Source organism: Mizuhopecten yessoensis, unplaced genomic scaffold (genome assembly GCF_002113885.1).
Source record: "Mizuhopecten yessoensis strain PY_sf001 unplaced genomic scaffold, ASM211388v2 scaffold715975, whole genome shotgun sequence".
NCBI classification, from domain to species: Eukaryota; Metazoa; Mollusca; class Bivalvia; order Pectinida; family Pectinidae; genus Mizuhopecten; species Mizuhopecten yessoensis.
Genome location: NW_018479885.1, coordinates 4,836 through 20,450, shown reverse-complemented (window position 1 = coordinate 20,450; position 15,615 = coordinate 4,836). Strand labels below are relative to the sequence as shown.

At 34.7% G+C, this 15,615-nt stretch overlaps 1 protein-coding gene across 1 annotated transcript in view; it reads left to right on the top strand.

Moving 5' to 3' along the window:
- The window catches only part of LOC110441462, a gene marked incomplete at its 3' end in the record, with an annotated part of 33,988 nt that overhangs the window by 14,975 nt on the left and 3,398 nt on the right, over positions 1 to 15,615 (top strand). The window contains exons 2-3 of the mRNA XM_021484616.1: positions 5,917 to 6,028; positions 10,532 to 10,663. Of these exons, the coding sequence (XP_021340291.1) occupies positions 5,947 to 6,028; positions 10,532 to 10,663 (214 nt within the window). The remainder of the gene's footprint in view (positions 1 to 5,916; positions 6,029 to 10,531; positions 10,664 to 15,615) is intronic.

The following is a 15,615-nucleotide window of genomic DNA, read 5'->3' as shown; positions in this document are numbered from 1 at the left end:
CAACCATAGTAATATAGATCACTAACATAACATACGTGGTAGTCTATAGGGCAACCATAGTAATATAGATCACTAACATAACATACGTGGTAGTCTACAGGACAACCATAGTAATATAGATCACTTACATAACATACGTGGTAGTCTACAGGACAACCATAGTAATATAGATCAGTAACATAACATACGTTGTAGTCTATAGGGCAGTCATAGTAATATAGATCACTAACATAACATACGTGGTAGTCTATAGGGCAACCATAGTAATATAGATCACTTACATAACATACGTGGTAGTCTATAGGGCAGCCATAGTAATATAGATCACTTAAACATAATGAGACACCAATTTTACGACCTTTGACTTCCTTTCATCATTAAAAATATGCCTCCGTTATGCCTAAGGTTAAAATATTAAGCAACAAAGTTAATTACAACTTAAAGGGACATCATGTGAAGAGCCGTATTATTTTTAATGAATGCATGTACTGTATGCACTTCCACTTATGTTACCTTGCTATCCTGATATTCATAGTCCGTTTCAAATGTCCAGTTTGACCACTTGAATTGTTCGGGAAAGTCCTGTTAAAAATAGCGCGACACAGGTGCTCTGACCGAGATGCAAAGTTTCCAAAGAAGCCACCAGAGATCTAGAGGCCGTCAGGCAACTGCAACTTCTCACAGCGCTATGAAATCATGGAATATTATTTCTACGTCCGTGTTGAAACTTATTGAATCCCCTAAGCAGTAACTTTTCATCATCAGATTTTTTTTTGTTTTTTTTATACAAATTTTAATTCCTCAGCATTTTGATATTCTCATTTTCATAGATCTTTGACATATGCATATGCGAATATTCAGTGGTTGTTGAAGGCTGCCAGAGTTGAGGAGCCCTGGGATCAGCCACCCCAACACTGTATCCGTCTGCGTCATGTCCCTGTACAGTCTTTTACTTTGCACCCGGACAAGAATGGGGACGTCCATTACCTACATGCACGCGGTATATTACTGTTTTTTTATTTTATTTTTTATTACAATTATTTTTAACAATACAAAAAAGTAAAGACTCATTTTGTTTATCTTATGATAGTATTCGATTAACAATTTCTAATCAAGTCCATATGTATATAATTCACTTTTAATGCCTATGATTGAAAGAACCCCACTAATTCCACTCGTCCACTTTCATACATCCGTAAAGTTTGTAATGACTTACATTGTATAGGTGTTTGATCTAGGTATGTGTACATGTAAGTGACATAAAAAGAGTTACACATATATTCCGGAAAATCTGTCCAGATTATTTTCTAGTTTTCTAGTTGTGTCTAACCATGTGCGTTTACTATTCAGGTGTTGGACAGGATTTATAATATTCCGAATCATCAGAAGTTAATTGCTTACATGCCAATATTCAAAATTAAAATGGAGAAATATTTGTTGGCATTTCGGCATTATTTATAGACACCAGAAAATATCTATTACCGGAATGTGATCGGTACAATTGAGTACGGGGCCAAACACCTTCCCTCAACCATGGGACAAACCTTTCTGTAAAAATGGAATATTCACGAGACGAATATCCTTTTTCAAATGATTTCATAAAGCGTATATATGCATTGACAAGTATAAAAAAGAGATTTTGTGATTTTTTTTTATTTCAACTCAATGTCTTTGGCCTTTTTTTTATAGACCGTTCATTTTATATACTCATGTATAATCCCTTTCCCACTTCCACTGTTTTCATGCTTAACACTTAGTAAGTCATATAAGTCACCATACACAATAAACATTTCTGGTAAAACCACTACGTGTACATGTATAATATGTGTTAGATATGCAACATGTTGAGATACTTGATAATTATATGTTTTCAATACTGTATAGAGATCAAGCAAACTTGTAAATGGACCCTCTTTTATTTTGAAATAACTGTTCCTTATTCAACTCCATTTGTCCGAAGCAAAAGCCGAAGTTATCGGCCGTACGCGCCATTTTTAAAGTGTAAACAAATGACTTTTTCACCGTTTTTTAATGCGAATTTCGATTCTATCTGATGTCGAAAATTAGTTATTTATAGACAAAAGTTATTGCATTATCGTAAATTCTACTGAATTAAAGCATACCATTTTACTGGACCCGGAATAGTATAAATTATGTAAATCTTGTTGTGGAGCGGTAGTCAATACACAGTGAACTATCTAAGTGGTCGTTAAAACTTGAAATATATTTTTCAAGCCAATTTAACCAGACGCCATCTTGGAAATGGGCATCCCCGTTTGCCTACCAAAATGGCAGGATAAGTAAGCTTACTAAGTAGACAAACTACGGGAGACAACCCAGTCTATACACTTGAAGTTGGCCCTCTCTTTTCTGGACAAATGTCACCGTCTGAAATCATCTCATCATTTGTTTTTTTTTCCTTTTTCTTTTTTCTTTTTAGAATAATGTTAACCAAATAGCGCACGTATCTCGTGTGACCCCGAGTACCGACAGAGGAGAGAACAGAATACGCCATCACAACAGTTATCCCCTGGAGGGCCTCATAGCAAAATCAAACTAACCAGTCACCTATATACCAGTCTTGCGCATGAACTCTACTATTATAGAAAAACAAAGTAAACTGTCATTGATACATGTCCATTTACAAAACAAAATAACTTCATCTGTGTTCCAACTTAGACAAAGATACTAGTGAGGTCAATATTCTAAAATATGTATAAGTCATAAAATAAACAGCATTTCTGTTGATTCCATTTCAGCTTTATTAGTTATTATCAGTTATTTTCTCCTTTGGATACTTCCCACCTGCAATAATGCTTCCGTAACGTACTCCTTGCGTTATATTTGGACCATTTGGCAATGTTTCGCTTCGTGTCTGATGCGGTGACGATTTTCACCTGCTGCACTTCCCACGGCCAGTCATTTTATTTACAATGAAATAGCGTGCTTTGCGCATGCGTTAGTAGGGGGAAATCCCACAGCAAATCGTTCGTCATACAGGTAGAAAACCCGATGATTATCCTGATTATTTTTTTTTGATTTTTTTTTAATATATATCAGCCAGATCTGACCGTTATTTTCCATAAGGAGACTCACTTGATATGTTTATGTAGTATTTTAAAAAAAAATGAAAAAAAATATGCTTCACCGTTATGTGTCCCTTTAAAATAAAACCTGCGAAATATATTACTAATACATTGTACATCGCTGTGACAAAAGGGATCCTCAAACTGGATCCGTATCCGTTCTACTGTGATAGTTGTTCTCTCAGTTATGCTAAAAAGACTATAAAATAAATACTGTAATATTAGTAATTAACAAATCAATCCGATAAAAACAAAAACAATACGTATTGGAATTTTCCGCCATTTCATTATTTGTCTAGAAACTCCCCAAATGCGTGACATGTGACAGAGCTGTCCGGCGTAATACATCTGTGATAGGAACTCTAACCTTTATACGTGGTGACGTAACACTATTTTTGTAGTTTGACGTCAGAATGAGAACATTAAATGACCTCTCGCTGCTTAAAACGGATCAGGTTTATGTAGTATTTTAGCTATGCGTTCTAATATAGGTTATACAAATGCTGGTGTTCCTCAGAGACGTGTGTAAGGTCCTTTGTTATTTTTGATATATATATATAAATGATATAGCTGATAATTTGAATAGTATTTCACGCTTAATTTCTGATGATACCTCTTTGATGTACTATTCGTTTTCTTATGCTGATATTGGAAGGTGCGTGGACAGAGATTTGGAAAAAATCTTGATAAATGGTCACGGGATTGACTTACTAATTTTAAACCACAGAAAACTGATGTGTTATTCATATCAACATGTAATTTAAGAAAAAATACAACCATATGCATGAAAATGGTATCATTATTTAGAAAGTTTAAATTTTCGTTAAATAAGTAAAGTTTGTTAAGAATATATAAAGTATTTGTGTTGCCTGTGAAGTTTGGGATGGTTGTTCTCTGGCAGATCTAATTAAACTTGAACAAGCTCAGCTTGAAGGAGAAAGAATTATTACTGGTCTGCCCTCTTTTTCTAGTAAACAATCATTGTATCAAGAATCCCAACTTGAACCTCTATCTGTAAGAAGAAAACTTAAGAAACTTTCCCTATTGTACAAACTCAACTATAAACTAACACCTTCTTATTTAACTAACCTTCTTCCCCCTAAAGTATACGAACGCAATAGCTACAACGTGAGAAATACTGAAAACTACACTGTTCCCAAATTCCGACTTTCTAGTTCATTCCAATATTTCATCCCTTCATCTATAAGACTATGGAACGATTAACGCAATTTTATGAAAACATTTTAAATAAAAAGAAAAGAAAAAGATTAAGCAATACTGTCAGAGAACAGCCATCCGTTCATTGATTCAGTGTAACCATGGTTATTTGTTGCCTAATGTTTTTCGTGTTGGAAATCGTCAACTAAATATTGAACATGCAAGGTTGCGTCATTCATGTAGTAGTTTGAAGTATGAATTGTATAGAGTTAATAGTATAGGTGATCCAATGTGTGTAAGTGGAATGAGTGTGAATGTATACTGTATACAAGACTAAGACAAATTCTGATTGATGATATCTCACTTTATTGTAATATTTCTCTCAATGTTATTTTTTACGGTTCTCCAAACCTGTCTGATGAAGACAATGAAAATATTTTCCATATAATTAAAACCTACATTAAAAATAGTGAAAGGTTTTAAGATCAGCATGATTTACAAATTGATAGCTGGCACGTAATGATAATAATAATTCGAGGTTCTTTATATACCGCTTTATCACAACCTAGTTCGTAGGTCGTCTCAAAGAGGTTCACAGATTATTATCCGTGGTTATAGCGCCTTTGCAACCAGCCAATATCTTTTTCAACTCCCTGGGGAGCAGACAGCCGGAGCTGCCATTTCGTTGCTAACAGCTAGCATTCAACAATTCTAGCACTGCCCGACCACGTACTCATTCACAGCTGAGTAGACTGGAACAAGCGGAGTAAAGTATCTTGCTCAAAGATACAACACAGTGCCGTGCCGTGACTCGAACACGCAAACCTTCGGTCACAAGCCCGGCGTCCTACCACTAGACTACCGTGCCTCCGTAACATCTCTCTTTCTTTTTCTTATTCTTTCTTCCTTTCCCTTCCTTTCCTCTTTGTTGATATAGCTATTTTTAAAATATATTTGTTGTTGATGTCATGTAATTTATAAAATAAAATGTATTAAAGGATGCGTTTCTAAGTTGAGATAACTTGTGCATAATCTTTTTTGTTGAATGACAAATAAAATATGTTTAAATCACAAAAAATATTATAGCTGCGCGATTGGGGCGACATTATCAAGTTTTCTTATACATTATTCAAATCTATTAATTTCTTCAAATACGAGTCTTGAAAATAGTAAAATGTTTTGGGTTTTGTTAATAAATGAAATTAAATAATCATTTGTAATCGGATGCGAAGTATATGTGAATTATATTGATACTTCAGTTTGATCAAATATGTGTATTTGAGCACAAATGTAGTTGTTTGTCTTTCGACTCAAGAAAATCTATGAATCACAATAATTTTTAATCGGGTGTATACCACGTCACAATTTCATTGATGAATCCTTATACAAATATATGAGTTGGAGCACATGTCCGTTATTTTTTAAGTCGGTTTTGTACTTTAGTACGTTTGATAATGAGATGTGTTTCATCACTAGGGTGTGATTGGCCATTTGTTGTAATGACAGACGTGGTTTTCAGAACACACGTCCATTAACGTATTTCGTGGAAGTGAAGTACGTTGTATTTAGATTTATTTAACTAAGTTTTAAGTTAAGAGAACAAGAAATTCATCAACGTCTGAAGCGTATTTTAAGTAAATGACATGTTGTAATACTAATTATTCCATTTCAGCTACAGATTGTGGGGAGGTGACGTCACAGCATGTTGGCTGTCGTCTGCCTGCTAACGGCACTCTCTACGACCAACGCTAAATCCGCAGCCGCATCCTACTTCGACAATCAAGGTATCTTTAATGGTATTCTCGGTTTCGAGATAAAATCATGATTTTAACAGTCATACTTCAGTGGAGCAAATGATGAATTTGCCTATTTACGATGTAAATTCAGCTTTGATCTAAAATATTATCATTACGGCAACATGTTTAAATCTACATATAAAACTATTTTCTTCTGTACAGTGTCATTAACGGTTAAATGAGCCGAGCTGTCGGTGTTGGTCACTCGACTGTTAATTAATTATAGTACCTCTATAGAGTATGTTCCGTAAACATTTGGATTTATGTAATACCATGTTAGTGTCACGTTAGTATCATGTAAGTACCATGTTAATTTCACGTTAGTATCATGTTAGTATCATGTTAGTATCATGTAAGTACCATGTTAATTTCACGTTAGTATCACAATAATATCATGTTAGTGTCATGTTAGTATCACGTTAATATCACGTTAGTATCATGTTAGTATCATGTTAGTATCACGTTAGTATCATGTTAGTGTCACGTTATTATCATGTTAGTATCATGCTAGTGTCACGTTAGTATCATGTTAGTATCATGCTAGTGTCACGTTAGTATCATGTTAGTATCATGTTGGTATCATGTAAGTACCATGTTAATTTCACGTTAGTATCATGTTAGTATCATGTTAGTATCATGTAAGTACCATGTTAATTTCACGTTAGTATCACGTTAATATCATGTTAGAATCACGTAAGTATCATGTGAGTATCATGTTAGTATCATGTTAGTATCATGTTAGTACCATGTTAGTGTCATGTAAGTATCATGTAAGTACCATGTTAGTGTCACGTTAGTACCATGTTAGTGTCATGTAAGTACCATGTTAGTGTCACGTTAGTATCATGTAAGTATCATGTTAGTATCCCGTAAGTATCATGTTAGTATCATGTTAGTATCATGTTAGTACCATGTTAGTGTCATGTAAGTATCATGTAAGTACCATGTTAGTGTCACGTTAGTATCATGTTAGTATCATGCTAGTGTCACGTTAGTATCATGTTAGTATCATGTTGGTATCATGTAAGTACCATGTTAATTTCACGTTAGTATCACGTTAATATCATGTTAGAATCACGTAAGTATCATGTGAGTATCATGTTAGTATCATGTTAGTATCATGTTAGTATCATGTAAGTGCCATGTTAATTTCACGTTAGTATCACGTTAATATCATGTTAGAATCACGTAAGTATCATGTGAGTATCATGTTAGTATCATGTTAGTATCATGTAAGTGCCATGTTAATTTCACGTTAGTATCACGTTAATATCATGTTAGAATCACGTAAGTATCATGTGAGTATCATGTTAGTATCATGTTAGTATCATGTAAGTACCATGTTAATTTCACGTTAGTATCATGTTAGTATCATGTTAGTGTCATGTTAGTATCATGTTAGTGTCACGTTAGTATCTCGTAAGTATCATGTAAGTATCATGTTAGTATCATGTTAGTATCATGTTATTATTACGTTTGTATCACGCTAGTATCATGTATCATGTTAGTATCACGTTAGTATCATGTTAGTGTCACGTTAGTATCATGTTAGTATCATGTAAGTATCATGTTAGTACCATGTTAGTGTCATGTAAGTATCTGTTAGTTTCACGTTAGTATCATGTTAGTACCATGTTAGTATAATGTAAGTATCACGTTAGTATCATGTAAGTATCATGTTAGTATCACGTTAGTATCATGTTAGTGTCACGTTAGTATCATGTTAGTATCATGTTAGTGTCACGTTAGTATCATGTAAGTATCATGTTAGTATCATGTTAGTATCATGTTAGTATCATGGTATTATCACGTTTTTATCACGTTTGTATCACGTTTGTATCACGTTTATATCACGTTAGTATCATGATAGTATCATGTAAGTATCATGTAAGTTTCATGTTTGTATCACGTTAGTATCATGTTAGTATCATGTTAGTATCACGTTAGTGTCACGTTTGTATCAAGTTTGTATCACGTTAGTATCATGTTGGTATCACGTTAGTGTCACGTTTGTACCACGTTTGTATCACGTTTGTATCACGTTAGTATTATGATTGTATCATGTAAGTATCATGTTAGTATCATGTAAGTATCACGTTAGTACCATCGTATTATCATGTAAGTATCACGTTAGTATCATGTAAGTATCATGTAAGTATCATGTTAGTATCATGATAGTATCACGTTAGTATCATGTAAGTATCATGTACGTATCATGTTAGTATCATGTAAGTATCATGGTATTATCACGTTTGTATCACGTTTGTATCACGTCAGTATCATGATAGTATCACGTTAGTATCATGTAAGTATCATGTAAGTATCATGTTAGTATCATGATAGTATCATGTTAGTATCATGATAGTATCATGTTACTATCATGTAAGTATCATGTTAGTATCATGATAGTATCATGTTACTATCATGTAAGTATCATGTTAGTATCATGTTAGTATCACGTTAGTGTCACGTTTGTATCACGTTTGTATCACGTTAGTATCATGTTAGTATCATGATGATATCACGTTAGTATCATGTTAGTATCATGTTAGTATCATGTTAGTATCACGTTAGTTTCACGTTTGTATCCTGTTTGTATCACGTTTGTATCATGTTAGTATCATGTAAGTATCACGTTAGTGTCACGTTTGTATCACGTTTGTATCACGTTTATATCACGTTAGTATCATGATAGTATCATGTTTGTATCACGTTAGTATCATGATAGTATCACGTAAGAATCATGTTAGTATCATGTTAGTATCACGTTAGTATTATGGCATTATCATGTAAGTATGACGTTAGTATCACGTTTGTATCACGTAAGTATCATGTAAGTATCATGTAAGTATCATGTAAGTATCACGTTAGTATCATGTAAGTATCATGTAAGGATCATGTTTGTATCACGTTTGTATCACGTTTGTATCACGTTAGTATCATGATAGTATCACGTTAATAACATGTAAGTATCATGTAAGTATCATGTTAGTATCATGTAAGTATCATGGTATTATCACGTTTGTTTCACGTTTGTATCATGTTTGTATCATGATAATATCATGTAAGTATCATGATAGTATCACGTTAGTATCATGTTAGTATCATGATAGTATCACGTTAGTATCATGTTAGTATCACGTTAGTATCATGTTATTATCACGTTACTATCATGTTATTATCACGTTTGTATCACGTTAGTATTATGTTAGTTTCATGTTAGTTTCATGAAAGTATCACGTAAGCATCAAGTTATAATCATGTTAGTACATTATCACGTTAGTGTCACGTTAGTATCATGTTTAGAATGTTAAAATCATGTTGGTATCTTCTTAGTATCTTGTTGGTATCATCTAAGTATCATGTTGGTATCATGTTAGTTTCACGTTAGTGTCATGTAAATATGATGTTAGTTTCACTTTAGTATCACTTAAGGATCATGTTAGTATGATGTTATATCACGTTGGTATCACAATTGTATCATGTACGTATTAACTTAGTTTTATGGTGGTATCACACTTATTTCATGTTAATATCATGTTAGTTTTATTTCAATATTATGTTTGTATCAAGTTAAGTTCATGTAAATATCAATTTAGTAGCGTTAAAGTAACAAGTGAGTATGACGTTAGTGTCGTGTGACATTGTTGTATTTTATTATCAGATTGATATCACTTAGTTTCATGTAAGTATCATGTTAGAGTAAGTATCATATTAATATCACGTTAATATCAAGTTCAATTCACATTATCATCATGAAGGTATCAATTTAGTAGCATGTTAGTACTACATTAGTATCACGTTAGCATCACGTTAGTATCAAGTGAGAAATATGTAAGTATAATGTTAGTTTCAAGTAAGTATCATTTGAGTATTTTATAAGTATCGAATTAGTATCATGTTAATATCACGTTACTATCATGTTAGTATCAAATTAGTATCATTTGAGTATCATGTAAGTATCAAGTTAGTATCAGTTGAGTATCATGTTAATATAAAGTTAGTATCATTTGAGTATCATGAAGGTAGAACGTTAGTATTACGTTAATATCACGTTAGCATCATGTTAATCTCACGTTAGTATTATGTTAGTATCAATTTAGTATAATTTGAATAGTATATTAGTATCTTGTAAGTATCACGTTAATTTCAAGTTAGTATCATTTGAGTATCATGAAAGTAGAACGTTAGTATTACATTAGTATCAAGTTAGTATTATGTATCGTGTAAGCATCATGTTAATATCAGATGTTGTTAAATTTCAGAAGCAAACATTTTGATGTTTTGAAATATTGGAATATAAAATTGAAATATCGTTTGGTATTTGTGTTATATTTTACGACGTGAACACAAGTCAAATAGATAGGGTACTTAAACAAAATTTATGTAATTATAAAATATAAATTTGAGCAGAAAACCAGTAATTGTAGTATGTGTCGACTGTTCATTACCATGTTATTTGACGTAAACCATTTACACGCCTACATACAGATCACTGTAAGCCAATATGTCCGTGTCTTATGGATGGTATCTATCATGACCACGGGGACGAGTGGACACAGAAAGGCGAACCATGTATAAGATACAAGTGTGAAGATGGATTTTATCAGCCAATTTACCAAGGTAAGGTGAACGTGTTTGTATTTTATGTAAAACACTGTTATATCACATGTTCATCATCGTATAGTTCCATGGGTACCTGTCTTAAATCAACCCTAACGCGGGATTATAACATGTAAGGCATTGTGCATTTCTCCATTTTTTTGGTAGCATCGGCTTTTCGCAATTGACCAGCAGAATTCGTTGACCGTCTGCGATCACTAGCCCTCCACCAGCTGAGGTCTATTGTAGATCGAGTAACACTAGTGAGGGACAATCACTATTGTAAATCAGGTGACACTAGTTGGGGACAAACACTATTGTAGATCGGGTAACACTAGTTGGGGACAACCACTATTGTAGATCGGGTAACACTAGGGGGGACAACCACTATTGTAGATCGAGTAACACTAGTGGGGGACAACCACTATTGTAGATAGGGTAACATTAGTGGGGGAAAACCACTATTGTATATGGGGTAACATTATTGGGAGACAACCACTATTGTAGATGGGGTAACACTAATGGGTGACAACCACTATTGTAGATCGGGTTACAATAGTGGGGAACAATCACTATTGTAGATCGTGTAACACTAGTGGGGGAAAACTACTATTGTAGATCGAGTAACACTAGTGGGGGACAGCCACTATTGTAGATTGGGTAACACTATTGGAGGACAACCACTACTGTAGATCGGGTAATACTATAGGGGGACAACCACTATTGTAGATCAAGTAACACTAGTGGGAGACAACCATTATTGTAGATCGGTTAACACTAGTGGAGGGCAACCACTATTGTATATCGAGTAACACTAGTATGTGACAACCACTATTGTAGATCGGGTAATACTATTGATGAACAATCACTATTGTAGATCGTGTAACAATATTGGGGGACAACCACTATTGTATATGGGGTAATACTATTGGGGGACAACCACTATTGTAGATAGATCTGGTAACACTAGTGGAGACAACCACTATTGTAGATCAGGTAACACTGGTATGTGACAACCACTATTGTAGATCGGGTACACTAGTGGGGGACAATGACTATTGTAGGTCGAGTTACACTATGTGGGGACAACCACTATTTTAGATCGGGTAACACTAGGGGGGACAACCACTAATGTAAAAAGGGTAACATTAGTGGGGGGACAACCACTATTGTAGATAGGGTAAGATTAGTGAGGGGCAACCACTGTTGTAGATGGGGTAACATTATTGGGAGACAACCACTTTTGTAGATGGGGTAACAATAGTGGGGAACAACCACTATTGTAGATCGAGTAACACTAGTGGGGGACAACCACTAATGTAAAAAGGGTAACATTAGTGGGGGACAACCACTATTGTAGATAGGGTAACACTAGGGGGGGGACAACCACTAATGTAAAAAGGGTAGCATTAGTGGGGGACAGCCACTATTGTAGATAGGGTAAGATTAGTGGGGGGACAACCATTATTGTAGATAGGGTAAGATTAGTGGGGGACCACCACTATTGTAGATAGGGTAACATTAGTGGGGGACAACCACTATTGTAGATAGGGTAACATTAGTGGGGGACAACCACTATTGTAGATAGGGTAACATAAGTGGGGGACAACCACTATTGTAGATAGGGTAACATTATTGGGAGACAAACACTATTGTAGATAGGGTAACACTATCGGGAGACAACCACTATTATAGATAGGGTAACACTATCGGGAGACAACCACAACGGTGAAAATGAATCCATCATTATAACAGTAACTCTTATAAGAGTTACAATACTGATTTCATCTACATCAGCTAGTACAATCGCGATACGCTAGTGGGTGGAATTACAAAAATGGATGTTACAGTGTGTTTCTTTTTATTAGACAAGCTTATTCCAAAGACTTATATACTCATAGGCCGATAATACATCATGGGTTGGTTATATAGCCGGTACATCACTAGTTACAAGAGTATATACTCAACTCCTAAGTTTTATTAGACAAGCTTAATCCAAAGACTTATATACTCATAGCCCGATAATACATCATAGGTTGGCTATATAGCAGGTACATCACTAGTTAAAAGAGTATATACTCAACTCCTAAGTTTTATTAGACAAGCTTATTCCAAAGACTTATATCCTCATAGGCCGATAATACATCATAGGTTGGTTATATAGCCGGTACACCACTAGGTACAAAAGTATATAATCAACTCCGAAGACTGATATACTCAAAGGCCGATAATACATCATAGGTTGGTTATATAGCCGGTATATCACTAGTTACAAAAGTATATACTCAACTCCTAAGACTTATATACTCATAGGCCGATAATACATCATGGGTTGGTTATATAGCCGGTACATCACTAGCTACAAAAGTTTATTCTCAACTCCTAGGACTGATGTACGCAAAGGCCGATAACACATCATAGGTTGGTTATATAGCCGGTACACCACTAGGTACAAAAGTATATAATCAACTCCTAAGACTGATATACTCATATGCCGATAATACATCATAGGTTGGTTAAATAGCCGGTAAACCACTAGCCAAAAGAGTATATTTCTTACTTCCATTATCAGGTGTTGCATTATGTAAACAACATACACATTCCACCTTTTGTAAATATAATACATCATAGGTTGGTTATATAGACGGTACATCACTAGTTACAAAAGTTTATTCTCAGCTCCTAAGACTGATGTACGCAAAGGCCAATAATTCATCATAGGTTGGTTATATAGCCGGTACACCACTAGGTACAAAAGTATATAATCACCTCCGAAGACTGATATACTCAAAGGCCGATAATAAATCATAGGTTGGTTATATAGCCGGTACAGCACTAGTTACAAAAGTTTATTCTCAGCTCCTAAGACTGATGTACGCAAAGGCCAATAATTCATCATAGGTTGGTTATATAGCCGGTATATCACTAGTTACAAAAGTATATACTCAACTCCTAAGACTGATATACTCACAGGCCGATAATACATCATAGGTTGGTTAAATAGCCGGTAAACCACTAGCCAAAAGAGTATATTTCTTACTTCCATTATCAGGTGTTGCATTATGTAAACAACATACACATTCCACCTTTTGTAAATATAATACATCATAGGTTGGTTATATAGCCTGTACACAACTAGGTACAAAAGTATATAATCAACTCCTAAGACTGATATACTCAAAGGCCGATAATAAATCATAGGTTGGTTATATAGCCGGTACACCACTAGGTACAAAAGTATATAATCAACTCCTAAGACTGATATACTCACAGGCCGATAATACATCATAGGTTGGGTATATAGCCGGTACATCACTAGTTACAAAAGTATATACTCAACTCCTAAGACTTATATACTCATAGGCCGATAATACATCATGGGTTGGTTATATAGCCGGTACATCATTAGTTACACGAGTATATACTCAACTCCTAAGACTGATATACTCATATGCCGATAATACATCATAGGTTGGTTAAATAGCCGGTAAACCACTAGCCAAAAGAGTATATTTCTTACTTCCATTATCAGGTGTTGCATTACTCATAGGCCGATAATACATCATGGGTTGGTTATATAGCCGGTACATCATTAGTTACAAGAGGATATACTCAACTCCTAAGACTGATATACTCACAGGCCGATAATACATCATAGGTTGGCTATATAGCCGGTACATCACTAGTTACAAAAGTATATACTCAACTCCTAAGACTTATATACTCATAGGCCGATAATACATCATAGGTTGGTTAAATAGCCGGTAAACCACTAGCCAAAAGAGTATATTTCTTACTTCCATTATCAGGTGTTGCATTACTCATAGGCCGATAATACATCATGGGTTGGTTATATAGCCGGTACATCATTAGTTACACGAGTATATACTCAACTCCTAAGACTGATATACTCACAGGCCGATAATACATCATAGGTTGGCTATATAGCCGATACATCACTAGTTACAAAAGTTTATTCTCGACTCCTAAGACTGATGTCCGCAAAGGCCGATAATACATCATAGGTTGGGTATATAGCCGGTACATCACTAGTTACAAAAGTATACAATCAACTCCTAAGACTGATGTACGCAAAGGCCAATAATTCATCATAGGTTGGTTATATAGCCGGTACATCACTAGTTACAAAAGTATATAATCAACTCCTAAGACTGATATACTCATAGGTCGATAATACATCATAGGTTGGTTATATAGCCTGTACACAACTAGGTACAAAAGTATATAATCAACTCCTAAGACTGATATACTCATATGCCGATAATACATCATAGGTTGGTTAAATAGCCGGTAAACCACTAGCCAAAAGAGTATATTTCTTACTTCCATTATCAGGTGTTGCATTACTCATAGGCCGATAATACATCATGGGTTGGTTATATAGCCGGTACATCACTAGCTACAAAAGTTTATTCTCAACTCCTAAGACTGGTGTACGCAAAGGCCGATAATACATCATAGGTTGGTTAAATAGCCGGTAAACCACTAGCCAAAAGAGTATATTTCTTACTTCCATTATCAGGTGTTGCATTACTCATAGGCCGATAATACATCATGGGTTGGTTATATAGCCGGTACATCATTAGTTACACGAGTATATACTCAACTCCTAAGACTGATATACTCATATGCCGATAATACATCATAGGTTGGTTATATAGCCTGTACACAACTAGGTACAAAAGTATATAATCAACTCCTAAGACTGATATACTCAAAGGCCGATAATACATCATAGGTTGGGTATATAGCCGGTACATCACTAGTTACAAGAGTATATACTCAACTCCTAAGAATGATATACTCATAGGCCGATAATACACCATAGGTTGGTTATATAGCCGGTACATCACTAGTTACAAAAGTTTATTCTCAACTCCTAAGACTGATGTACGCAAAGGCCGATAATACATCATAGGTTGGTTATATAGCCGGTACATCACTAGTTACAA